Source organism: Epinephelus fuscoguttatus, linkage group LG1, assembly GCF_011397635.1.
Source record: "Epinephelus fuscoguttatus linkage group LG1, E.fuscoguttatus.final_Chr_v1".
Classification (NCBI taxonomy): Eukaryota; Metazoa; Chordata; class Actinopteri; order Perciformes; family Serranidae; genus Epinephelus; species Epinephelus fuscoguttatus.
In genome coordinates this window covers 28,524,827-28,550,759 of record NC_064752.1, presented here as the reverse complement: position 1 = coordinate 28,550,759, position 25,933 = coordinate 28,524,827, and the positions used below count along the sequence as shown (strand labels likewise).

The 25,933-nt window shown below is 39.6% G+C and overlaps 2 protein-coding genes across 3 annotated transcripts; one reads left to right on the top strand and one right to left on the bottom strand.

Moving 5' to 3' along the window:
* Positions 1-233: 233 nt before the first annotated feature.
* fkbp11 (FKBP prolyl isomerase 11) lies at positions 234-6,128 on the bottom strand. The gene is made up of 6 exons (XM_049588240.1): positions 5,698-6,128; positions 5,523-5,585; positions 2,895-2,982; positions 2,718-2,751; positions 2,484-2,554; positions 234-484 (listed from the first exon to the last, which is right to left on the bottom strand). Exons 1-6 carry the CDS (start codon positions 5,827-5,829, stop codon positions 276-278), a joined length of 597 nt encoding a protein of 198 aa, XP_049444197.1. The 5' UTR covers positions 5,830-6,128; the 3' UTR covers positions 234-275.
* A 7,566-nt stretch (positions 6,129-13,694) lies between these two features.
* LOC125893105 (ADP-ribosylation factor 3) lies at positions 13,695-19,885 on the top strand. Of its 2 annotated transcripts, none has more exons than XM_049583610.1 (5): positions 13,695-13,793; positions 15,530-15,782; positions 15,888-15,998; positions 16,093-16,217; positions 19,246-19,885. In XM_049583610.1, the coding sequence occupies exons 2-5, from the start codon at positions 15,635-15,637 to the stop codon at positions 19,405-19,407; spliced, it is 546 nt and encodes a 181-aa protein (XP_049439567.1). In that variant the 5' UTR covers positions 13,695-13,793; positions 15,530-15,634; the 3' UTR covers positions 19,408-19,885. The 2 variants fall into 2 exon arrangements, with proteins under 2 accessions (XP_049439567.1, XP_049439573.1); XM_049583616.1 differs by having other exon boundaries at positions 13,733-13,865.
* Positions 19,886-25,933: the final 6,048 nt, after the last annotated feature.

Sequence of the window (25,933 nt, the reverse complement as noted above, 5' to 3'; positions counted from 1 at the left end):
GGTAAAGGATTTATTGTCATGGAAAGATTTTTTTTAATAGAGCCACATCTAAAGGAGCAAAGCCAGTTTGTAAATCTCTGATTCTGTAGCATACAGTGTGGCTTAAACTGTCTTGTTACACATTTACAATCTAATATCTCTGGTTCTGGGATGACTTATTTATTTATTACAGTTGTGGCAGCACTATCATGGGGGTGGCTAAAAGCATGTAAATAAACAGAAAGGACACAAAATACAATTTAAAAATTTTATTTAAATAGTTCTGTGCCATGTCCTTATTTCTTCTTGGCCTTCTTATCCTTTGCCTTCTTTTTGCCGGGCTTCTCAGCATTGGCCTTTCTGTAGAGGTAAAGTCCCACCAAGCCGAGCAAAGTGGGCACCAGTGCCAAACACACGAGGGGGAGCACGTCATTGACCATTTTCTGCCACGGTGTCTGCTGCGTCAGAGAAACCACCTCCACCTCGAACTCAAGGGCAGCATCACCTAAAACAGATCGAGATCAGGTTTAGTGTTTTGTCACATCAGGTGCTGATCAAGTTTCCCCTTTAATTTTTCACCCAAGAATGGTGACAATTCAGGAGACTAGAAGGATACAGTAATTGTTTTTTTTTTTTTTTAATTAAGTCCTCCTGATGAAAACGCCAATTAATTAGACAGGACAGTCTCGGTATGAGGGGGGAAGGGACAGAGATGATGGTATGCACGCATGTTGGATGCCTGTTCTACCCGCTAAGCCACCTGGTGTCCTGTCATAAACACCTTTTGCATATTCTGCTACACTCTCCTCAGAAATGTCTCCTTGTTGTGTGGCTCACTGATAAAGCTCCCACTCTAAATCAGTGGCTGCATATTGTAACAGGTAGCATCCTGTTTGAAGCTTTCTCCACAGCCTGAAAGGATAATCCTTTTTATTCTACCGGATCTGGAACCTCCTCTTTGAATACCTGGGCACCATGAAATCTCAGAGGAGTCTGAGCTGACAGAACTGGCCTGGGAAAAGGATGCAGAATTATAGCTTGGTGCAATATTGAAGTGTAAAGTGTGTCAGGCTTAGTGTATTTTGTCTCTTTTTGTTTTGCTTGGCTGTCTGTAATTGGTGTTGCTGTATAATGTCTGTGTATAATCATTGCTTTCTTTTTTCCTGTTTTGTAAAATAAGTTTATTAAAAATATGTTTTGAAAAAATAATAAATGACGTTATGAAATAGAATATTTCATATAAGAAAGATAAAAACACTCACTAACAAATTTAAAGAATATAATTCTCATCAACAAATCCCATAAAAAGATCTTAACCAACAATGAATTAATCATACTAACATATATTATAAGCCTGCTATGCCTTCCTCTTCTTCTGTGTCAGATACACATTTAAAACAGATCATTGAGCCACACTGCTGCACTGGGTGACACATTCCTTCATTATGATAAACTTGGGCACTGTAGTTTATTTTGAGTCATTGCCTCATACATCCTGCTGCTGGAAATACTAACTAGTGTGTATCAATCCACAGGTGAAAATAGTCCCCAACAAATGCACTATTAACTCCTGTTTAAGGTGTGTTTGCTAAAACTGCAGTGTCCTGCTGTCTTAGACTAACATCTTGTTAGTTTCTGTCTTTTCATAAGATTTGCTGACAATAAGAAAACCACAGAACATCACCAGCTATGTGCTTAAAGTCCCTCTCCAGACACAATTTATACTGAGACTGATATGTTGTTGGACACCGCTTTCCCACATAATAGTTATAAAGAAACTCTGAAGAAGGTCTGGAAGCAGATCTACCCTTTCACTTACAGCTTTCTCCATCTTTTATTCATGTTTGTTAACTTGTTAGCTTGTGGGCTAACTGGCAGTGGTTGCTAGATAGTAGAAGGAAGCTTCAGGGTCTAGTAAACATCCAAAAAATGCACACTGTTTGCTGTCAGAACTTTCACTATGCTATTGCAAACTGTCACTCTCTGTACTGATAAGCTCTGCAGTGGTGGTTTCAGGTTCGTTTGCTGCTGTTGTGTCAAAGTTCCTTGTCATTTCCCATATCAGAGGGCACTTGACTTTCGTATTGGTGATGAACCTAATCAAGTTTGCCTGGCATTCATTTGAATCTCTTATTTTAGGGAGGTCCACAGACATTGCCCCTTTCAGTAGAAGAACACACCTCTGAAAATACCTCTCTAGTGACAAACTTTGCACAGACACAAGATAGTAAAGTCAAGGTCAGACATTTTAGGGGACATACACATAAGAAAACATATTTTTGAGTGGAGGGGAACTTTAAACAAATGTTCAGTGTGAATGTGGTGATGTACAGGATAGTTGTGCAGTTGCTCAGTGAAGTGCAAACACTGACGTTCTGCAAACACATCCTGTACTGTTGATTTTGTATGTGATTCTTATTAACATTGCTGTGTGTTTTAACATTATAACTCCACCCTGTGCTCATGTGTCTGCATGCATTGATGTGTGTGCATGAGTTCAGTACCTGGAATCGTAGGAGGGTAACCTTTCTTTCCATATGCAAGGTGAGCTGGAATAGTGGCTTTGATTTTTTGCCTGAATGAGAAACATAGAAATGTAAAACACAGTTACCAAGGAAGCATTCCTCAGATTGTATCACATAACTATTAACTGTGGTACGTTTTGAAATGACTGCATGCAGCTATTGCAAAGTAAATCTACGCTCTTTCTTTCCAGTAGACCTTCACTTTTCTCTTACCCTTCACACACGCCAACCAAGCTTTGTTCCAGACCTGATAAGAAAATCACACAGAGAATGTCAGTCAGCAAAGTGAGCTTGTTCCCCGGCGCACAACACGCTGTACTTATCTCTCAAATGTTGGCGAAACAAAGTGTCACTGATTGAGCAACACGGGATGATTTACTGATCATTTACCGGCGATTACCGTCCTCTTCCCCAGCTCCACCACGAGAGGGTCCATAGATAGTGATGAGTCGATCACCTTTCCGTCCATCAGTTTACCCTGGACAGTGAAACACACAATGTGAGGCAGGAGTGCTAGGTGAGGCATATGTGCAAACTTTAAAGCTAAAAATACTGTGGTTTGATGTATTTTCATATCCTTGAAGATACAATATGTGAACACTTTAGACAAGCGCAGCTGTTGCTCAGAGTCAAAGCAGGTCATCCACTAATCAGAGGATCAGTAGTTCGATTCCCGGCTCCTTGGGTCCTTGGGCAAGATACTGAATGTGTGAATAGTTACTGAGTAGCAGGTGGCACCATGTATGGTAGCCTTGACCTCCAGTGTTTGTGTGAATCGATGAACGTGACGTGTAAAAAATGCTCTGACCAGAAAAGCTCTAAGTGCAGCCATTTTACGTTGTAGACAACCTATAAATTAGCCTATCTGATCAACTTAAAAATACACTTGTAGTGCATATCTAAGGAGCAGTTTGACATTGTGGTAAATTTGCTTTCTTGCCAATAGTTACCATTCTTGTGTCTGTGCAGTGAAGCTAATGCCTGCAGCCAGTTAGCTTAGCTTAGCATAAACACTGAAAACAGGAGAAAACAGCTAGTCTGGCTCCGTCCACACTATATGAACAAAGTCTGACAACCAGTACTGTACAGATTTTTTGGTACAGATTAAACACACGACCTTTAGAGGTGCTGACAGGCGGATTTTTTTAACTTTTGGATAAAACCAATCTACCTGTTTCCCCCTGTTTCCAGTCTTTGTGCTAGCCTAAGAAAACTGGCTGCTAACCACTGCTACATCTCTTAGGATTAAAGCAAGTAAGCATTTTAACAATTCCTATAAAGTTAGAGAGTAAAAGTAACAGGAAGGTCTAGGTAGGGGCCGCAGTAGCTCTGTCCACAGGGACCTCCTCGCCAGGTTAAGTCCCCGTATGGACCAAGTATGGGATGTGGACTGGCAGCTGAGAGGGACTACAAGCAGAGCACCAAAGCCCCAAACTGCTCCATGGGTGCTGTACTATTTATCCCACCTAACTGCACATGTGTGCTAAATTAAAAGAGGGATATGTGGAAGCTGCATTTCAACTGCCGATGTGTGAATTGACAAAAAAGGATACATTTAATTAAATAGGTATGAGTAAACTGACAACCATTTATGACTTTTAGATTAAAAATTACAAACATTTATGATATGAAGGGCCCTGCTCTTGACGAGTTTAACACCAGTAGAAAATAACACTGTATTTCTTCTATCAGTTGCTATGAGTGATCATACAGTGTAGTTCTGCTGCTCTTTAATGCTCAAAACTTCATCCACTTTAAAGCTGTCATTTTCATTTGTTCATTAAAGTGTCTTTCCATTATCTGGCAGTTTCTATATATTCTTTCATTCAGCAGTAATAGTTTGCCTCGCCTGAGTCATTTGTCTCAACAACGAGCCCAATCATTAAATTAAATTACATTAAAAATTGAAGTAAGTTATCAATTAGAAAGCGCTTTGAGCCTAATCGGGCTGTTAATTGGTCCCTTATCAGCGACAGGTGCAGTGGAGACACAAATCACTTATCCAATATATTATTTAAAATGCACAGACGGTTCCAGCTAAAACATGCTGTGTGTTTTCAGCTACAGGTGCCTCATATGTATGAATAGACTTTGGTCACTTCAAACCGTACTGTATGGTAAATTCTTATAAAACTGAAAGTCTTTAACTTGTATTAGATTTTATTTCATTTTATTTTATTTTATTTTATATGGACAATGCAATTTAACATAATTCAAACACAGAGTATGGGACTGATTTATTGCACAGAAAGTTTATAGCTATTGCTAATTTTCAGTGCTTTTACATATGGACCAAAAATGTAACTAGAAATATACAGTTTAAAATATCATTAAATCCATCATAATACTATTCTAATATGAAGAGTAATTCTTCTCAAGGTAACAACTAATAGGTACCTGAATAAATAATGATCAGAACATAAGGCATATTTATCTTTTTTTAAATGATTATAATATTACACTATTATGTTCTTTTGTTCATACTGTACGTTGTATATCAGCCCTGTTGTGTTCCTCTCATGTATTACCATTACATTTGAGTCACAGAGGTAAGCATCTATTTTTTAAAGGTTGTTATGGATCTGTGAGTTTTTAAATTCCTACATATCAACATGTGTGAGGGCTGAGACCAGCGAGCCTCCAGTAGTATGCATGCATGCATGGGTGAAGTGGTTGGGGTTTATTGCTGACGTGTTGCACCGCCCCATCCCTCCATAGTAAAAGCGGAGGCGAGATAAAGCGCACGAGATAAAGCCAAATAAACCCCACTGGAAGACAATGAACCACAATCCGCCCCATGTGCAGTAACAGAGCCGTGTGTACCAGCTGCTGGCCGCAGACCTGTGTTTGTTATTCCCTCTCATAGGCTCAATCACAGCGGTGTGCACATGGTTCATGCAGACGGTGCCACATAGACAACAACTGCTTTCGTCAGCAGCAGCTGGGCCGGTGTGCCTTCATGTTATTGTAAAACATAGCGGATTGTTTCATCAGCTCCAGTGTCTCTCTGTGTCTTACCGTGTAGTGGATTTGCAGCGTGTCTCCCATGCTGGAAAGTACAGAGCAAGTTTCTGGTTTCACCTTGGGTCAGAGAAGTGAAGTGTTAATACTGTTGCATGTATGATTTGATCAGTGGGTGTAATATATCAGTGTTGCTGCAGTATGACTGTGTCTCATACAAACACACACTCACCAGGGTTTCCACCTGCAGCTCCTCCGCTTCATCGTCTGCTCCCTGTGCGAGTCCACAAGTGAAAGCTGCGAACAGCAGCAGCAACAAAAAGCTGTTCTTCATTGTCAACTTCTGGAAAACAACAGCTGCCATCCGACAACTTCCGCGTAGGCTCCTTCTTCTTCTTCTTCTTCTTTCTTCCACTCACACACAGAGAGCTGCACGGTCTGCCCCTGCGACCAAAATGGCTCAGCAGCGAGTAATGCTGATGTGTTCTAACAGTGTAGAGATAAGGACTAGCGGCCCGTGGACGTTGTCCCGACACCTGGGTCTCCCTGAAGAGCCCGCCTCAAACATTCCGCCAGCATCCCATCAGGCTGCTGCTGCCGGGGCTCAGAGGCGGAAGCGGGGCTCTGCAGAGGCGCTGGGGGGCGGTGCTGTGCAGCGTGTGGCCGGCCCTGCTGCTCCGTGCTCGGGACTGGCAGGAGGAGCAGACACCCCACTGCTGCTGCTGCACACACGCCACGTCGCTGCTGGGGCCTCACTCACACACTGTGACTGCAGACATGTCAACATGATAGTTTTTGTTTGTTTAAAGAATATAATTTGCACAAAGTCAGACTTCCAAGACTTCACATGTCGCCCTAAAAGACAAATGACAGACTAAAAATAATTAGTAAGGACATGAGAAAGGGCATGAGGGAAGTCAAAAAATTATGTAGTGGAGCAAATAATTGATTATAATGATGAATGGTAGAACAACTTTTATTTGCACATTCTAGAGACTGCATTGAAATAATAAAAATTAATGAATAAATAATAAATAAATATAATCTTTAAAATGGGTCAAAGACTTGGCCAAATTCGATTTTTTTTGTATGTTAAATGTACCTTAGCATGATCATAAGATTTATCATTAAATTTAATTAATTAACATTTCTTTGGAAAATGAACAGTGTTGGAAGGTTACTTTTGAAATGTAATAGGATACAGATAACTAGTTACCCTGTGGAAAATGTAATTAGTAATGTAACTACTTTAATTACTTTATCAAAGTAATGTTACTTACTACAATTGATTTTTTTTTAACCCAATTACTTATACAACAAATGTTTTAAACTGGGTAATAAAGCTGAAAAATGTCCGGCTATGCCAAAAGAAGGCATTATGTTATATTCTATATATAAACTGTTTGCTGAATATAATATAATATAATATAATAATATAATATAATATAATATTTTAGTTTGGTTTAGTTCAGTTTGGTCATTTTCCAACTTATAAAACACAAATGTACTGGTAGATTGACAATAATAATAAGAAGAAGAAGAAGAAGAAGAAGAAGAAGAAGAATGACTTTATTAAAAACACGGAGAGAGGTCCATAGCATACCACGCAAAACAAACAATCAAGAATTACAATATAATAGATACAATATATTAAAATATCTTTTAAAAAAAAGACAAGAAATACCCGACATGTCATTATATAAATTCAAATAAATAAACATTAAGTAAATGCTTTTTTCCAGCATTATAAAACCAAACAAAACAGGACCGAAAAGGTGTAGGCTGAAGCCTTAGCTTACAATTACAATAAAATAATATAATATAATATAATATAATATAATATAATGTAATATAATATAATATTCAGATGTAACTCCTTTGTAACCACAATTTAGTTACATATTTGTTCTCAGTAATGTCACTGTTTAAAATTCATATATTTTGTAATCTGATTACATATAACTGAAAATGAAATGAATGAAGATGATATAACAGGCAGTTTTAACCCGGAGGTGATGTTCAACATTTATTAAAGCCCATGAAAACCTTTTTTCAAAAAAGTATTTCTCTGTAACATTAAGTATTTGTGGATAAATAAACAACAATAGCTTCAAGTTTAGAAAAAAAACAAAAACACATTACTTATTATTTACCCAGAATTTAGCACTCAGAGAGTCAGCTGGCCCACTTCATCAGAGTTGATTTACAGTGATCAGGCAGCGTAAGCAAACAGCCCCACAACTGTCACATGTTGCTAAACAGTGATTGGTGCATGCCAGGCGGTGTATTACATCTTTCCCTAAATGAGCTGGCTTCAAACTGTTAACAAAAGCAAGGCCAAAATAATTAACAACCAAAGCTGTTCTGTGCTCATGTAGGGCCACACTGCTCAGAGTGAGAGTCAGACTGAGAAAATATATTGTCAGGGCTTTTATAATCATATAACTGCTTGAAAATCTACTTGAGAGTGATTCTAAATATGTAAAACAAAGCTCACATTGTACCGTCACATACAGAGTCTATGTATCACATTTTAAAATGACATGTCCTCAAAACTGCCAGTGACATCGAGACAAATTTTCTTCACCTATGACTCACTTTCATCACTTATTTTTAGTTTCAGTGTAACATGCGAGCGCTGTCACGGATCCTATCAAGCAGAAACGCTCGGTGACTTGTTAGCAGGGTCATGAAATGTCACTGAGTCATGTTAGAAGCATAGCTGTGATCAGAAACAAAAATATAGCTTGCTCGACAGAAGTTTGGAAATGTAACAACACTATGTACGCACATTTATGTATCACATTTATCTTTAAGACATACCTTTTTTCTGTGTCTTTTAATGTGAGCTGATCTTTGACATCTTGACTCCACATATTGTTTTGGTTTGTTTGCCCTGTGTGTCTGTATTTTGTTAGTTTCTTTTATGCTTGTGAAGCACTTTGGTCAACTCCAATCGTTTTAAATGTGCTATACAAATAAATTTGACCTTGACCTTGACCTTGACCTTGATCTTGACATTTCTGAACTACAAGTAACATCAGCTACAACCCAGGAAAATGTTCATCTCATATCTACCAGATTTTTTTGGATTTGTAGGCTACATTACATTTGAATTTATATCAGAAGACAGAAATAAATTTATTTATTGCGAGTTATGACAGCTTCAAGAGAAACAAATGTGGAGTTTCCTCTTTTATTTTCCATCTCCTTCAGTCCTGTACTATTTGGACCATAATATGCAACATAATAATGTGTCACTCTGCCTCTGTCACCTACTTAAATCTCAAACTCAGTGAGTCATACATTCCAAGCTGATAGACAGGGTGATCCCAAATCTGTTGCATTAAAGAGGAAGATGGCATTTTCGATCAAGGACTCATTTCACCTCTTCAGACTGTCGTTGTCATCAGATACACTACTCCCACTTCCCCTTGCTTTATGTGAAACAGTGACCTGCAGAACTACAAACATTCGAACCACCAACTGTCTCAAGTCCTCTGTTTGGCAGCAGGATGTCGTGGAAGTATCACTGGCACAGGCTGCAGTGTTTGTGCCACATGCTAATGTATTAGACGAAGAATAGTTTCTCATGCAGTGAAGTTAGTTTGGTAATAAGCTCTGTCAGATGGTGCTAACTAAAACAAACAGTGATAAATGTACTGGGTGTGATGCCATGCTGCTGGCAGGCTCAATCACTGTGCTGCTTGTTCATGTCCGAACACCGAGACCCGGTGAGCAACCTTGGATGTCACAGTGTGTCAAAGCACTGTAAATGTGTGGTCAGTATAAACTTCATGATTGCCTGTAAAGCAGTATGATCAAGTACGTTAAAACGCTGTCACAGTGCAGCACTGAAATAGAAATTAATGACTCATCTAAGTGTGCAAACTACAGATAAGACCTTCTTCCTCCCTCAGATCACAGAAGTAGATTACATGCTGCTAAAACCATAGTGTTCATTTTTAAATACCTGGTTTGACCACATGCAACAACTTCATCAAAATGCTCTTTGCTTTCAGATTCATGTAGGCCACCTGTGAGTGATAGGTTTCCTGTGGCTGGTAAAAACATGTCATCATGATCTGATCTGTCATTATGAGTCATATCACACAGCGATAACATAAACCAGACAAAAGAGTCTCCACCATTTATACTTAATACTGTACTAATAATCTCATGAACATTTCAAGGACCTCCATTTAGAGACTTAACTTTGTTCCCCATCTGTGGATGAAACTATTGCACAAGCGTTATGCAATGCTGAAGACCAAGTCACCATTTCCTGAAATCTTCACACATACAACAGGAACTTTATATAACAGGATGTTGGGCTCAGTAGCAATTACATTTATTTCTTCCTCCAAATGACTTCTTGTCTGTTTATTTCCAGTTAACAAATCATTGCTAAACCTGATGTTACTGAGCATACAAGGCATTAAAATTCAGTGAAGCATGCATTTAGCTTTTGGTCACCTCCTGAGCTGGTTTACAGTGTTGAATAATGTCATGGAGGATCATTTTTTTAAAAAATGTGTTTATTGATTTTTTTAGGGGGAAAACAAAACAACACATCTCAGCTCACAGATCAAACATCTATAAAGGGAAGAGACTCAGGAATTACACACTATAAAAAAGGAAAGATACATTAGTTAGTCCCCCACTACATAAACCATCTTATAAGAATAGTTGAAATATCCACTCCAATAAAGGACATAAAAGGCTCCAGTGTTCTATGAAACACATCATCTTTCAAGTGATACATATCAAATAATCCAAAGAAATAAATTCCAATATGACCTTATGATCTTGTGTTTTAGTTGGAATTCTGTCTGATATCCACTTCAGAAGTGCACACTGTCTTGCACAGAGTGTTAGTAGTTTATAGAGTTTACCTATAAACGTATTCATAATAAAACCATTTAATATACCAAGTAGCAGGTATTTTGGATCATTTCTTAGATTAATGGCCAATATTTTATTAATTTCCTGTTTATTTCCTTAAAACGCCTGTATCTTCCGGCAAGACCATAGGCAGTGGGTGAGACTACCTGTCTCTATTTTGCACTTGAAGCATAGAGGGGAGAAGTCTCTTGCTGTGAGATGACAATGCTAACCACTGCACCACCGTGTCGCATACTGTTGGTTTTCAATATAATAACTTATGAGGTAGCACATTTGAAGAATTTATAGTCTAGTATGGAATCTTTAAGGATTAAGGTGCATCAGCATGTCCATGATTTATCTGTTGTGATCAAGGCTGGATTACCAGGCAGCTGCCCCGGACCCTCAGGGGTGTCCATTGTTACCATAAATTCCAACTGCAGTAATCCTGCTATGACCAGACCACAGGGCCCTCTAATGCCGGCCTTCAACCAAACAACTTTTCAAGCAACTTCACTGTCGCAGACAAATTTCCAGTGTTGAAATAAAATAATGAGAGTTTAACCTCAGTTGGTGCGGCTTCAGTTATCTTGATCGTTTGGTGTAAGGTGGTTATAAACCTCAGTCCAAGCTGTTTTGAGTCAGTCTCTTTCTCATCTGACGTTCCAACCAAATGAATGAACGCTGTCATGAACCAATTGCTGTGCTCTCTCCAGCACCAAACAAGGAGCAGCAAACTGGGTGGACAGTGAACATGGAGGGGGACATGGCAGGCTAGAACCTGCACAAGTCCGGAGAAAGTTGTGGAGTGAACAAGAGTCGTTGTTTATTTAATTGGTACCTGATCCATCAACCAGCACTTATTCTGGTGAGAAATCTTAATTTCTGAATCGATTTTTGTTGATATGACACCTTTTTTCTTGTGTTTACAGGGTTATGTGTTTTTTTTTTTGCCAGCACATAACGAATAATTGATATGTCATATTTCATGAAGGGAGTTTAGTGTAATATTTTCCACCACAAACAGGATGGAAAATAATTTCAAAAGGAATCTAGCTGTAGTCGTGCAAATGGTGACCCTACAAGATCCCCATTCTTTGCAAAATCTTATAGTGTGTGACTAAAAACTCAGTTTGTCTCAGATGTGATAGATCATTTGACTGTAGTCTTTTAAAAGCATCTTCAAAGTCTTTTCAAGTTATTCTAGCGCACAGTAAACATTAGCTGTTAATCTGGCCCTGGTTGTTACTCTGCTGTGTACAGTGTGGCGACACAGGCCCAAAGCAGAGGGAGACATCTGACCTAAAATGCCTTTTAATGACCTCAAATGTAAATGTGTTAATTCAAATAATTGCAAACAAACGCTCTTAAGTCACTGATAGGAGGTGTGCTATCTGGAAAGATTAAACACAGTTTTTCCTGTGTAAACAAAAGCAAAGTTTTCCTATAGAGATTTCATGGCCCTGTGGACTCACACAGGTGTTCGTGGTTGATCGCTGGTTGATTGCTCAGGTGGTAGGTGAGCAGAGCTTTACTGCATATCATATAAGGTCATTGGACTCCATGCACCAATAAGACAGATCATCTGGGGTAGAGATCATGTCATTGTTTTACTAATTGTCTGTGCTTATGCGCTATTGTATGTTTTTCTTTGTTTTGTTTTTTTTGTTTTTTTATATACCATCAACCTGCCAGGGACTGCAGATAAAAGTTAGCTTGTATGGGTAAATCTGGAACATATGTTAATTAAAGCTCCAGTAGGCAACATTGTTTTGGTATAATTGAGTAAAAATTTTATAATATCCTCTAAGCATAATGTAAATCAAGTGGTCTGAGACAAACAATAGGTTTCTGCACCTCACCATGGCTCTGTGTTCAGCCTCTAAAGAATCAGTATCGTGCCGATGTGCATCAACCAATCAAAGGTCAGCTCAGACCACTGTGTTCCGATTGGCTGTTCTACTGCATATGCGCGTTCCCATGCCACCGGCAGAAGGGGAGCGCAAGCGGCAATGGCGAACAGTGCACCAGGTAAAATAGCTATTCCAGCATTTAGCAGCATGACTAAACAACCCAAAAAAAGGAAGACAGAACTCGGTTCTCCGGAGCCCCGGAGGGAGGGGAAGGGTGAGGTGGGGCCGGCCCGGCCAGAGGGCGTGAGGGTCGGCCGTGGGAGCAGAGCCAAGGGCTCTCCGCGGAGAGGGAGAAACCTAACTCAGATGAGACTCAAAAATCAACCGTTTTCAGACTTTCTACCTACTGCAGCTTTAATGTGCATTGCCCCTTCTTAAATGAACGGTGTGTAAGATTTAGAGGGATTTTGTGGCATCTAGTGGTGATTACTGCAGATTGCAACCAGCTGAAACTTCTGCTTGTTAAAATTCCTTCAGTGTTCATTGTTCAGGGGGGTTTTACCAGGAGCCAAATTATCTGCAGAGGTCTCTTCCTCTCTAAAACAAACGGACCTGGGGATTTAAACCAGTAAAAACACTTAATAAAGCAGTTTCACATTTAAAAAATCTGTTTTTCTGACGCTTTCGTTGGGAAAGGGCTGCTACCTTTGATGGCTGATGTAAAATGCGACTGCAACAGTGGCCCAATCTAGAGCCAGTATTTGGTTTGTCCGTTCAGGGTTACTGTAGCAACATAGCGATCTCCATGGACGAGGACCCGCTCCATATGTAGATAAAAATGGCTGATTCTAAGGTAACAAACACAAAGCAAGTCTTATTTTGAGGTGATTATACACCAAAGAAAACTTCCTTATTATATTTAATTTCTGCCAATATATCCTACTAAATTCTACACACTGGACCTTTAAAGAAAATGAACATAAAGGTGTCAGTCATCCTGCCCAACAAAGCTAACAGAAGAGTGAGGGAAATGTCAGTTAACATGTATGCATACAGCCCTGAGAGGAGGGCTACTGAGACTGAATAAGTGAGATCACTGTGGTGGGTGTGTGGGCCCTTTAAAGGTTAAAACAGTGATTATGACAACACATTCAGGTGCCTAAATCCTGATATTTTGTATTGTGTGTCCATAACTAATCAGTAAAATGCATGTCTGAAGGAGTATTTGAGTCTTGGATCTGTAGACACACAGACGTGTAATTAAATCATAACCAGTAGCCTTGTAAAAACAAGACAGACCAAAGTCCTTCACCTATGCAGAGCCCATTTTACTGCGACACTGTTTGTTATATATTAAAATATTTTTAGGAAATCAGGATTGAGGTGACAGTGCTCCCAAACTGATACAAATATCCCAAATTGTTAACAGTTTGATGATACAAAACCTGTAGTTGTTCAGACGTCCTTTGAAAACCACTGTCAACAACATTCCAGTTTGATTTGAACCTCAGGTCTCGCGAGATCTCGTTTACTGCTGAGTTGTCCCCCGAAAAATACCGTTAGACATTTAGTAGAGGACTACTCGGCGGAGGTAAGTGAGGATACTGGCACCAACACCAACCCGACTGTGTACACGCAGGTCCCGGCGGGTGATTAAATAAAGGTGTGTGTGATGGCCGACCTGTTTCGGTTGTGTAGCCTCGGTGTTGTGCGGCGGGCGGGCGGCTCGCTGGCAGCAGGATGCCCGCTGAGGTGATAAGCGGATGGATGAATGGGGTGGATCGGGACGGCAAATACGCAAGCTAACGTTACGTCTCGTCGATTAGAGCTAAACTAGCTCGATAAACGAGTTGAAAACCGGTAACATAACGAGGAAATGGTGAAGCTCGGTCGCTGAAATTAAGTGTGTCTCTTTAGTTAACGCGTTAAGATGTCCGGGGCCGATGTTAACGGCTAATATCGGCAGGATAGCCGTAACGTTAACGTTACATAGCATTCCCGGCTAACGTAACCTGAGTCACCCGGAGTTGAATTAACGTTATCAGGCCGGCATATCGTGGCCCTGCTCCCACATAGCTTAAATCACTATTGTAAGAGCTCATATTTAAACCTGTACAGCCCTCTGTGGGAGGACAGGAGATGGGGTCAGGCTGTGACAAGTGTGCTGATCCTCTTCAGCACCATGGACAGGGCTGCAGCTAGCCTCATATCTACTGACGACTTTATTTATTTAAATATCATCTTCTATTTTTCACTTTAGTTGAGTCTATTAGTCCACTCAATCCACCAATAGTGTCATATGATGATGATGCCAATGCACATGATGAGCATATATGTCTCTATTCTACACTGAAATATAGCAAGTGCACACTTTATAATTCAGAGTATGTGCAATCACTACATTTGACATACCCCACAATGTACCACAATGTCCAAAGATGTGTTAGTGCATGAAGAAGACATTGATTGGGGACATAACACATCACCTTGAACACATCACTTTGCATTCTTTACAGGTACATTTTGTTCTATTGGAAACATTCAATGTGTTGAAAAGAAATATAAATGTGTAATACCAACCTGGTTTCTGACCTCTGAAGCTTTTCAGCACTTCAAATGATGACAATTAATGAAACAACTTAGCTGAAATGAAATCCACCTGATCATAAGGCTAGTAAAATGTGGTTGAAAGGATAGATAAGATAGCAAGTGGACCGTTGTGTGCAGTTTCACTTTAAGAGAGTATTTTTGGACACTGCAATAGTATTTTTGCTCCCGTGCTCTACTGACAACTATATCTGCAAAACACGGCACAACTAGACTGCCGACTTGTGAAAATGTGCTCTTCTCTGCCTCTTTTAGTCCAGGTTTGTGATTGGATATGTTTGAGCCAGGCCTGGTAATGTAGGACATTTTTCATGTGCTCTGAGGGCTTGGCGTTGTTGCAGGATAACATTTGAAGGAGAAAAAAAAAACCAAGCGAAAAGGGTCTGAACAGATTGTACTGCAGCCTGCAGTCATGGCACTAACATGCATCTCCTTCACCCTCTCTGTGATGATGACTGTGGGCAATTAGCATAGCTTGCACCTGTCTTGGGTTGTGCATGTAGAAGTGAGAGTGTCTGGCATGGTGGTGCAGTCTTTTCAGAAAAGTAAAGGAAGGTTGGATGGAGCGTTCCCTTCATTGTAATTTAACAAAGGCCTCACAGACACTTTAGCTTATTAATAATCCTCTCTTTATGCCAGCATGTTTGTTGCATCCATCACTGGATGTTTACACACACACAACAGTATTACTAAATGGTCATTTGCTGTGTTTCCTTTCAGCCCTCCTTCGTAATCTATTGCTGCTGGACGAGTGAAACTTGGCAGCAAGGCATCTGTAATCAGGATTGTAGCTGCACGCTGAAGTTTAAGAACTTCATCTGAATCATGGGGAACATTTTTGGGAATTTGCTGAAGAGCCTCATAGGGAAGAAGGAGATGAGGATCTTGATGGTGGGGCTGGATGCTGCAGGAAAAACAACAATCCTCTACAAGCTCAAACTGGGGGAAATAGTCACCACTATCCCAACCATTGGTAGGTGAAGGTGCACAGACCAAATAATATTAAAGTATTTTCCTGCACACTAATGACTAGAGCACTATTATGTTTGCTTTACATGTTGTATGCACTTATTTTCAGGGTTTAACGTGGAGACAGTTGAATACAAGAACATCAGCTTCACTGTGTGGGATGTGGGTGGGCAGGACAAGATCCGCCCCCTCTGGAGACACTACTTTCAGAACACACAGGGTGAGAAGAGCTAATCATAGGGTTACACCAGCGACTTTCCTCTTCTTCTCCTTCAGAAAAAAAAGGATTTTGTTTGTCTCTCTCACTGTTTCAGGTCTAATCTTTGTGGTGGACAGTAACGACAGAGAGCGTGTGAACGAAGCACGAGAGGAGCTGATGAGGATGCTGGCTGAGGATGAACTGAGAGATGCTGTCCTCCTTGTGTTTGCAAACAAACAGGTAAGACACCCTAACTGTTCTGCATATATACACACATTTTATACACACTGCAAATAAATCAGTGCACAATAGGGTTGTACTGGAGGATCAATGCACCACTTAGTATCTCATAGATAAAATTCTTCTTCAGGCTGATGTAATTATTTGTAACCTAAATCCAAAGCTGATATTAACTTGAGAAATACTGCGGGTAAATGATGAAAACCTGCTCTGGCTTACAATTCTTTGTACATTTTTGTATGTATTAAACAAATAAGATACAACATGTTAATTATTAAGCTTTAGAGGAGCTGGTAGTCAGACATTATTACCTTTGAACAGAGCCACACTAGCTATTTCCAGTCTTTATGCTAAGATGCAGTAAGTAAACTGCCTGCTGGCTGTAGCCTTGTGTTCACTGCACAGACTTGAGTGTGGTATCAATTTTATCACCAAATTCCTGACGAGAATGCAAATAGGTCTCATTCCCAAAATATAGAGGTATTACTTTGAAGTTTACTTTTAAATTTTCCACTGTATGACTGCAAGCACATTACAAAGTCTGCAGTCTGTCGAGATTTCAGTTAGTTTTTTGAATGTTTTTTGGTTAGATGCCTGATTTTCATGTTTGTTCTACAGTTTTGAAAGTGTCTTGAAAAAGGTGGTTGCTAACAATATTGTCGACACAACTACAGCCTTGTTGTGGTGGCAACGATGAAGTCATGTGACTGCGGTGCAGTTCGTTTGTAACCCAAAGTTAGCAGACTGCATTTACGCTTCAGAAAGCATAAAATGGTGTTCATTTGTGAAGATTAACCTTATGTACAAAACATCTAAGTGTTATGAACTTTTTTGCAATAATCCAAAATCCAATCAAAAAATCCCATTAGCTCTTTTTAAGGGAACCAGGGTGATGATAACTTCCATGTCGGCCTACTAAAAAGGTCCCTGCACCACTCTGTTAATCTGCCTATTACATTTGGATTCATTGAGTAAGTGCTGGTCTATAAAACGTCAGAAAATAATGAAAAATGGCCCCCTCGATGACACAGAGCTCTGAATGAAATGATTACTGGTTTCACAATAAATTTCCAGACCGTTAGTATTCATTCATTCATTCATCTTCTAACCGCTTCATCCTCTTGAGGGTCGCGGGGGGGCTGGAGCCTATCCCAGCTACATCGGGCGAGAGGCGGGGTACACCCTGGACAGGTTGCCAGACTATCGCAGGGCTGACACATAGAGACAAACAACCATTCACACTCACATTCACACCTACGGACAATTTAGAGTTACCAATTAACCTAGTCCCCAATCTGCATGTCTTTGGACTGTGGGAGGAAGCCGGAGTGCCCGGAGAGAACCCACGCTGACACGGGGAGAACATGCAAACTCCACACAGAAGGGCTCCCACGCCCGGGATCGAACCGGCAACCCTCTTGCTGTGAGGCGAGAGTGCTAACCACCACACCACCGTGCCGCCCACCGTTAGTATTACAATGTCAAATTTAAATTATAATATAAAACCAAGTTTGATTACTGTGTGATTAAATACTCACAGTACTGTCCTGCATCAGTCTCAAACCCAGACACAACATGCAACGTGGGTTTGTTTTGCTGCTCCCTTGTTTACTGAGTGGGTGTAGAGTGATGCTGCTGGTCCCCTGTCCTCATCTACAGTGACACAGACACTCCAGCAAGCATTTGAAAGACAGGCTTTAATATTAAGGCAGATCTGAGGCAGATTAAGGTGTACATGAGGTACTAGCTATATTTTAATGTTGATGCAAACAAAATGTGCTGCTAATTTTATATGTTGTTTTTTAATATAAAACTTGGTGAAATGATTTCATTGCGTGTATCAGTACTTTTCAGCACATTTTAACAAAACTGCAAAACTGTTTCATCTCTACTCAGAGCTCAAGGTGACAACTACAAACTGCTTGTTTTGTCCGACCAACAATCAAAAATCCAACAATACTTAATTTACTATCATACATGAAAAAGAAAAGCACTGACTTGTGCGTTAGCTCTATCCAGAGCCTATGCATGTGGCGTACACTGTTGTGAGCATTTATACTTGTGCAATGGTGTGTCTGTGTCACTCTGCAGTTACACCTTCAAAACACTAGTCAGCGGCGGGGTTTCTGTGAAGTGCTGTCAAGTTTAGTTGATTCAAAACACACATTAAACCTGGCTTAATAGAGACAATTTCAAAGACAAGTACACAAATCAACTTCACTATAACTCACAGCATTCACAGACAAACACTTGTCTTTTGCTGGACACATTTTCCCCACAAATGCAACATGCTAATGGTTTGAGCACAAGCCTATGGCATTTTCCATTGTATAAATTAGCCCAGCTGCTAGTGGACTTTCCTGCTGCTCATATGAAGCCAGGGAGGACAACAGCAACATTTAACAAAGGTAACGTTACAAAATTTGGCTCCATTACAGCTCACAAGGTTCGCTGACAAAAAAACTGTCTTATGCTAAACCCGTTTTCCAAACAAATGCAACATGCTAATGTTATTAGCACAAGCCTATGTCATTTTACACTGTATAAATTAGCCTAACGACAAGTGGATATTTCCTGTGCTCATATGAAGCCAGGATAAATCTGACACAAGGCATAAAAGGCTATTTTGTAAAGGCTTTATTGTCTTCACAATTTATTGTTTCTTATCTGTGAAATAAAAGCTTCGTTTCCACTGAGGGAAATGGTTTCAGCTTACAAAAATAGCCGGAGGTCTGCGTCACCGCGACATGTATTTACATTTTTGAGGAGGTGCACGTCACGCTGTGGGTCAGGGTACAGCGTTGATTCGATGCAGAAGCCTAAATCCCGCTTAAGAGAAAGTGAGAAAGCGCAGCTGGTACCAGTGTGTCAATACTGCAGCAAATGAGTACTGAAACCATTACAAATATGCAGAAAAGATATGGATTGATAAATTGATATTTTTGACACTATCAGGGTCACACTAAAGCCTGATCACTTACCCTTGACTCTTCACTCTCTCCTCACTGAACTCTCGCCTCTTTGACAGGACTTACCAAACGCCATGAACGCTGCAGAGATCACAGACAAGCTGGGCTTACACTCCCTGCGTCACCGTAACTGGTACATCCAGGCCACCTGCGCCACCAGTGGCGACGGCCTCTATGAGGGTCTTGATTGGCTGGCCAATCAACTGAAGAACAAGAAATAAGAAGAAAACTGGAACAAGCAGCCAGCACCCGTCCAAGTTTTTATTTGTTTTGGGAATGGGGGGCATGAGTTAGGTACAGGGGTTTTGATCGATAGGTGAAAAGCAAGATTCTGGGTTTGGGGAGGATTTTAGGCTTTTATTTTCAGTCTGTTGAGATTCTTAATAGTTTTCAGTGCTTATTAAAATCAGATTCTCATGTACTTCATATTTAACCAAACACACACACACACACACACACAAATGCACATTAACCGTAAGCAATCACAGCAGACACTTGCTTTTCCTGTGTCCACCTCTTGTCCTTAGGTGCAATGTACTGTATGTTTGTCTCTAGGTGCTGTACCAAGTCACGTGTGACTCCACTGAGTCAGCAATGAGTCAGATAGGACTTTTTGTTTATGTATGTCTTTCAGCTGTCAGTCATCCAAACAAAGAACTGTTCTGTGTCCATTGCACTTCCTGTTTTTCATTTTCTTTTTTCCTAACAGAGCCATGTTTGAGAACAATCACAGCTGGCAGTTTCATGTCATCTTAATTCTACCTATTAATTTGTGAGCAATGCTGAGGCACTTTGGTACTCAGATAAAGTGTGTGTGAGCGTGCACACATCCTGTGTGTGTTGGTGCAAGCGGCCCAGTCAGTATTAATCATGAAAAAGACAACAGAGCAGGAGTTCCTCCTGTCACGTGTCCTCTTACTGCCTCATTTTGAAAATCTTTTGATATCCGTGGCGTGTTTCTACTCCCCATGTGGCGACCCAAAGCGTCGAAGCCGCCCTTTTTAAATATTTTAAAACGCACAACACGTCCCTGACCGCCGAGCTGCATGCATCCCAGTAGTTCTCGCTGACATTGTTGCCTACCTTTCCATCCTCGGAGCTGCATGGATGTTGACGCTGTTTGTAGATTTTCTCTGATCGTCGTGTTCTGGTGCTGTTTTTACAGTAGGATGCAGAAACTAACCAAACCACCCATTTCTGCATTTAGTCGTCAACGTGCGCTAAACACAGTGTAGTCAGCTTTATGGTCTTTTTAATGTGAAAGCAGAATATAAAACACGACACACATGACCTGCACAGCTGCTGCGTTTCTGCCTTCATGTGTGAGTACTCAAACTGCTTCAGGTTGCTCTTTGCTCCTTGTGTTTTCGTCTCAGACTTGCATATCGGGGGATGATAACTCTGTGTTACTGAATGTGAATATTGTTGATGAATCTATAAATGGCTGTAATATTTATTTGACATGCATATTCCTTTATTTCGGTGATAATTATGTGAAAGGAAGCAGGGTAAGCAGATCAGTTCACTCATCAGCACATCAGTTCCTGCGTCACCACTGATACCAGCAGAACCCACAGACTTCTGTCAGTAGAACAACTTCTTGTGTGCCATACATGGGTACAACTACTCATACACCAGTGACAGTACAACATGCTGTAAATCCACTCCACCGAGGTATGAGTGCATCGTTCATATTCAGCAGCTGTATTCAATCATCAGTTTGATCATTTGGGTTTTGTGGCCTTATATATTTAGTGATAACTTCTAATTGATTTCTCAGCTAGTCCGGTTCTGATTTTGAGTCATATATATTTATCTATGAAGAATGATTTACAGATTTATTTCTCTATGCCCTTGAGAGGCGGGTTTTGCACCACAGTTCAAGGTGATCAGGCAAAAGTTTTGTCCTTTTGTTTCGCCAGTTTACTCGATTCACATTTGGTGGTAGATTTCTTTAGTTTTCTTTTGGGGTGTAAAGAAACTTTGATGTAGACTGTGTCTGTGAAACAATGATAATCAGTGCAAACAAAAAAAAAACAAAAATTATAAAAAAAAAAAACCCTTCCAATGATTCATTCTGTACCGTTATAGTTACACAAGTAGATTTAAAAACGGTGAAGATCATGTTTCAATGCTGAATGCAAGGAGACATCTGTATGTGATGTAAGACAAACAAACAAAATTCTGCTGTATTACAAATAAACTCATTTTCTGTATGACCTGTCTCATCAGCTGTGAGTGAGTGTCACTGATGGATTTCATTAATAACATATTCACACTTCGTTAGTTATATCCATGTTTACAAGTAAATGAAAAGGCACAGGAGATCTTGCTGTGACAAGCTTTAACCACAGGATGGCACTCTTGAGTAACACTTCATCAGTGCTGTTCAAAGCATAAAGAGCTGCATTATATAAATCAAAGTTACATGTAGTGACTTTTTACTTCTGTTTGTTCTGTTTTGCCCTCTTAAACACATTTAAAACATATATGTTTATTTATAACGTTGACTCTTCATTTTCCCAGAGACTTAAACTGTAAAACAAAAATAATAAGATTTGTGTCTGCTCTATATGTTATGATTGATTTTTAAGGTACTTTTTTGACATGTGACGGCCCTAAAACGGACATGTATTTAAAGGAAAAGAAAACTCTTAGATTTAAAGTCATTATTATTTATACATATGCAGAAGTGGGGTCTGTTGGACCCAAAATCAATGAGGAAGTGAAGCCAATGTCAACAAAACTCAGTGGTTGAAAGGGAAATACCAGTGTTTTTCAGACTCACTGTGTCACTCACAGGAACACTTCACCCACAAAATGACCATTTGTGTATCAGTTGTTAGTCATGTTGTGTTACCTTAAATTCATGAGAATGTGTTTTTCTTGCATGCCTCTACACTGAACATATTGATTTATTGTTTGATTCTGAACCACATTTAACAACAGCAAAACTATATCAAAACATCTGCTTATAAACTCTCACACAACTCATGCAGTATAATCCAAGTCTCATTTTATCCAGTGGTATGCTCAGTACTTTGAAAACACATGTATTTTGCTGGCTTTGAAGAGAGTATAGATAAGTTTTACTCCTATTTCAGTTTTAAATACTTGGGTTTTTTTGGTGAAAATGCATGTGTCTGGGATGTATTTAGAATATTGAGTATCAGTGAGACTTGGATTTTGCTGCTTTATTTGTGTAAGAGTTTGTAAATGGATGTTTTGATGTCAAACATGGTCCCCAATCAATAAGTTACTCAATATGTTTGCACAGTGGTGTGTTGTAGTTAGGACAGGCCCTAGTGCATGTTATCATGAGGGGACCTCGTGCAAGATTTTGCATCTAAACTAGCTGCGACTTGACATTGGACAGTATTAACACACATATTACCCAGCAATCATCTGCAAATCTGTACATGGCAAAAATACCAAATGAAAGTATTCATTAAATTGAATATATTTCTTTATACTTTATTTGTGATTTTATAAGTTATGTAAAGTAAACATACTTTTATTGTTGAATGGATTGCTACTAACTCTTTTACCAAATGAAAAGAGAAACCATGACAGAGATGGGTTTGCGTTTACGACCATATCTGTAGCAGCTGGCCCCACTTTTGTTAAATTTAACGTGAGTTTTTCTTTGAACATGGGTCTGTTTCTGAGGTGGCAATTTGAGTCAATCACAATAACCTGTTCTCTAGCCAACACGCTGTCGGAGGCCCTGCTCTCGTACGGGCCCCCATGTCCCATGGGCCCTGGTGCAACCACACTGCCTGTGCACTGTCTATACTTACACCCCTGTGTTTGTAGTTTTCTGGGGAGGCAGCGAGAAAATGTTGTCTTCATGAATTCAAGGTAATATGGCACAAGTAACTGATATACAACTGGTCATTTTGTGGATGAAGTCTTCCTTTAAAGTTGGCAATTTTTAGTCCAAGAAAAATAATGAATGACAATTTTGCCCACCAGAATTTATTCCTGGCAGACAGCAATACTCCCAGAAAACACCTTCTAGACCAACATGAAACGTCTGTTATTAGATTAAACAGCATTTCAAAAAAAAAAAGTTCTGTTTTGCCCTCTTAAACACATTTAAAACATGTATGTTTATTTATAACGTTGACTCTTCATTTTCCCAGAGACTTAAACTGTAAAACAAAAATAATAAGATTTGTGTCTGCTCTATATGTTATGATTGATTTTTAAGGTACTTTTTTGACATGTGACAGCTCTAAAACGGACATGTATTTAAAGGAAAAGAAAACTCTTAGATTTAAAGTCATTATTATTTATACATATGCAGAAGTGGGGTCTGTTGGACCCAAAATCAATGAGGAAGTGAAGCCAATGTCAACAAAACTCAGTGGTTGAAAGGGAAATACCAGTGTTTTTCAGACTCACTGTGTCACTTACAGGAACACTTCACCCACAAAATGACCATTTGTGTATCAGTTGTTAGTCATGTTGTGTTACCTTAAATTCATGAGAATGTGTTTTTCTTGCATGCCTCTACACTGAACATATTGATTTATTGTTTGATTCTGAACCACATTTAACAACAGCAAAACTATATCAAAACATCTGCTTATAAACTCTCACACAACTCATGCAGTATAATCCAAGTCTCATTTTATCCAGTGGTATGCTCAGTACTTTGAAAACACATGTATTTTGCTGGCTTTGAAGAGAGTATAGATAAGTTTTACTCCTATTTCAGTTTTAAATACTTGGGTTTTTTTGGTGAAAATGCATGTGTCTGGGATGTATTTAGAATATTGAGTATCAGTGAGACTTGGATTTTGCTGCTTTATTTGTGTAAGAGTTTGTAAATGGATGTTTTGATGTCAAACATGGTCTCCAATCAATAAGTTACTCAATATGTTTGCACAGTGGTGTGTTGTAGTTAGGACAGGCCCTAGTGCATGTTATCATGAGGGGACCTCGTGCAAGATTTTGCATCTAAACTAGCTGCGACTTGACATTGGACAGTATTAACACACATATTACCCAGCAATCATCTGCAAATCTGTACATGGCAAAAATACCAAATGAAAGTATTCATTAAATTGAATATATTTCTTTATACTTTATTTGTGATTTTATAAGTTATGTAAAGTAAACATACTTTTATTGTTGAATGGATTGCTACTAACTCTTTTACCAAATGAAAAGAGAAACCATGACAGAGATGGGTTTGCGTTTACGACCACATCTGTAGCAGCTGGCCCCACTTTTGTTAAATTTAACGTGAGTTTTTCTTTGAACATGGGTCTGTTTCTGAGGTGGCAATTTGAGTCAATCACAATAACCTGTTCTCTAGCCAACACGCTGTTGGAGGCCCTGCTCTCGTACGGGCCCCCATGTCCCATGGGCCCTGGTGCAACCACACTGCCTGTGCACTGTCTATACTTACACCCCTGTGTTTGTAGTTTTCTGGGGAGGCAGCGAGAAAATGTTGTCTTCATGAATTCAAGGTAATATGGCACAAGTAACTGATATACAACTGGTCATTTTGTGGATGAAGTCTTCCTTTAAAGTTGGCAATTTTTAGTCCAAGAAAAATAATGAATGACAATTTTGCCCACCAGAATTTATTCCTGGCAGACAGCAATACTCCCAGAAAACACCTTCTAGACCAACATGAAATGTCTGTTATTAGATTAAACAGCATTTCAAAAAAAAAAAAAAATTAAAGTGATAACAGATAATGTGGAAATATATTAAAATCAAAAAGAAATTACTGGTCTGGTTGTGACCTCAGAATGTCTATATCTTGAACATGGTCATGTATATGTGGTGCATTTTTTTGTCTATTTTTATTTTACAACAAAATCTATTATTCTGTAGCTCTGTATATTCAGTGTTTGAATATATAATTCTTCTTTAGTTTGCTGAAATTATGATGAAGTAGTAAAACACACACACACACACACACACACACACACGTTTGGAGCGCAGCTTACACACATTACATTTGGATCAAATAGACTTTCCTGATGTTTAGTTCCCGTTGGTTGTAGCTGAACATTTTTAAGACACACAACAGAAACATTTATTAAAAATGCTGAACATGCCACTCTATATGTGTACATGTGTGTGTGTGTGTGTGTGTGTGTGTGTGTGTGTGTGCGTGTGTGTGTTATCTGTGCCCTGTGCTGCTTTGTTATTGAGAATCAAAGTGCAGATGAGACTCTGCTGCTGTTCTCCTGCCACGGCAACTTGTGATGTTACAATCTATTTTGTGTTTCCCTGAACTTCTCCTGATCCTCAGCAGTCTGTTTCTGTGAGGAAATACTTTTGAGAATGACTTCCTGGTGGTGGTGAAATATTAACCATTTGTTTGAGACCCCCCTTCTTTGCATTTCAAGTGACTCAGGCTGGAAATGAAGACGATGACGACAACGACTCTTTCTTGCAAACTGGAGATGTTTTCTTGTCAGATGTATAATTGTATGTAATTAAACCTGTTAAGATGGAAAAACAGCATGTTTGTATTGTTTGTTTGTGTGTGAGAGGGAGACAGAGAGACTGGAGGTGCAGGCTGGGCCAGTTTCTTCGGAGCAGTTCAGCTGGCTCGCCCACTCTCTTACAGGCAGACGATGTTTGTGTGGAGCTTGAGTGACAAACTAAAGTGATGATAAGAGATAAGTTATTCTGACCCAACCTGTAGGCTAGTAAGTCTGCCTTCAAGAAAAAACACTTCCTGCTGTACACCTTGACTTGGTCTTCAGTAATTCTAAT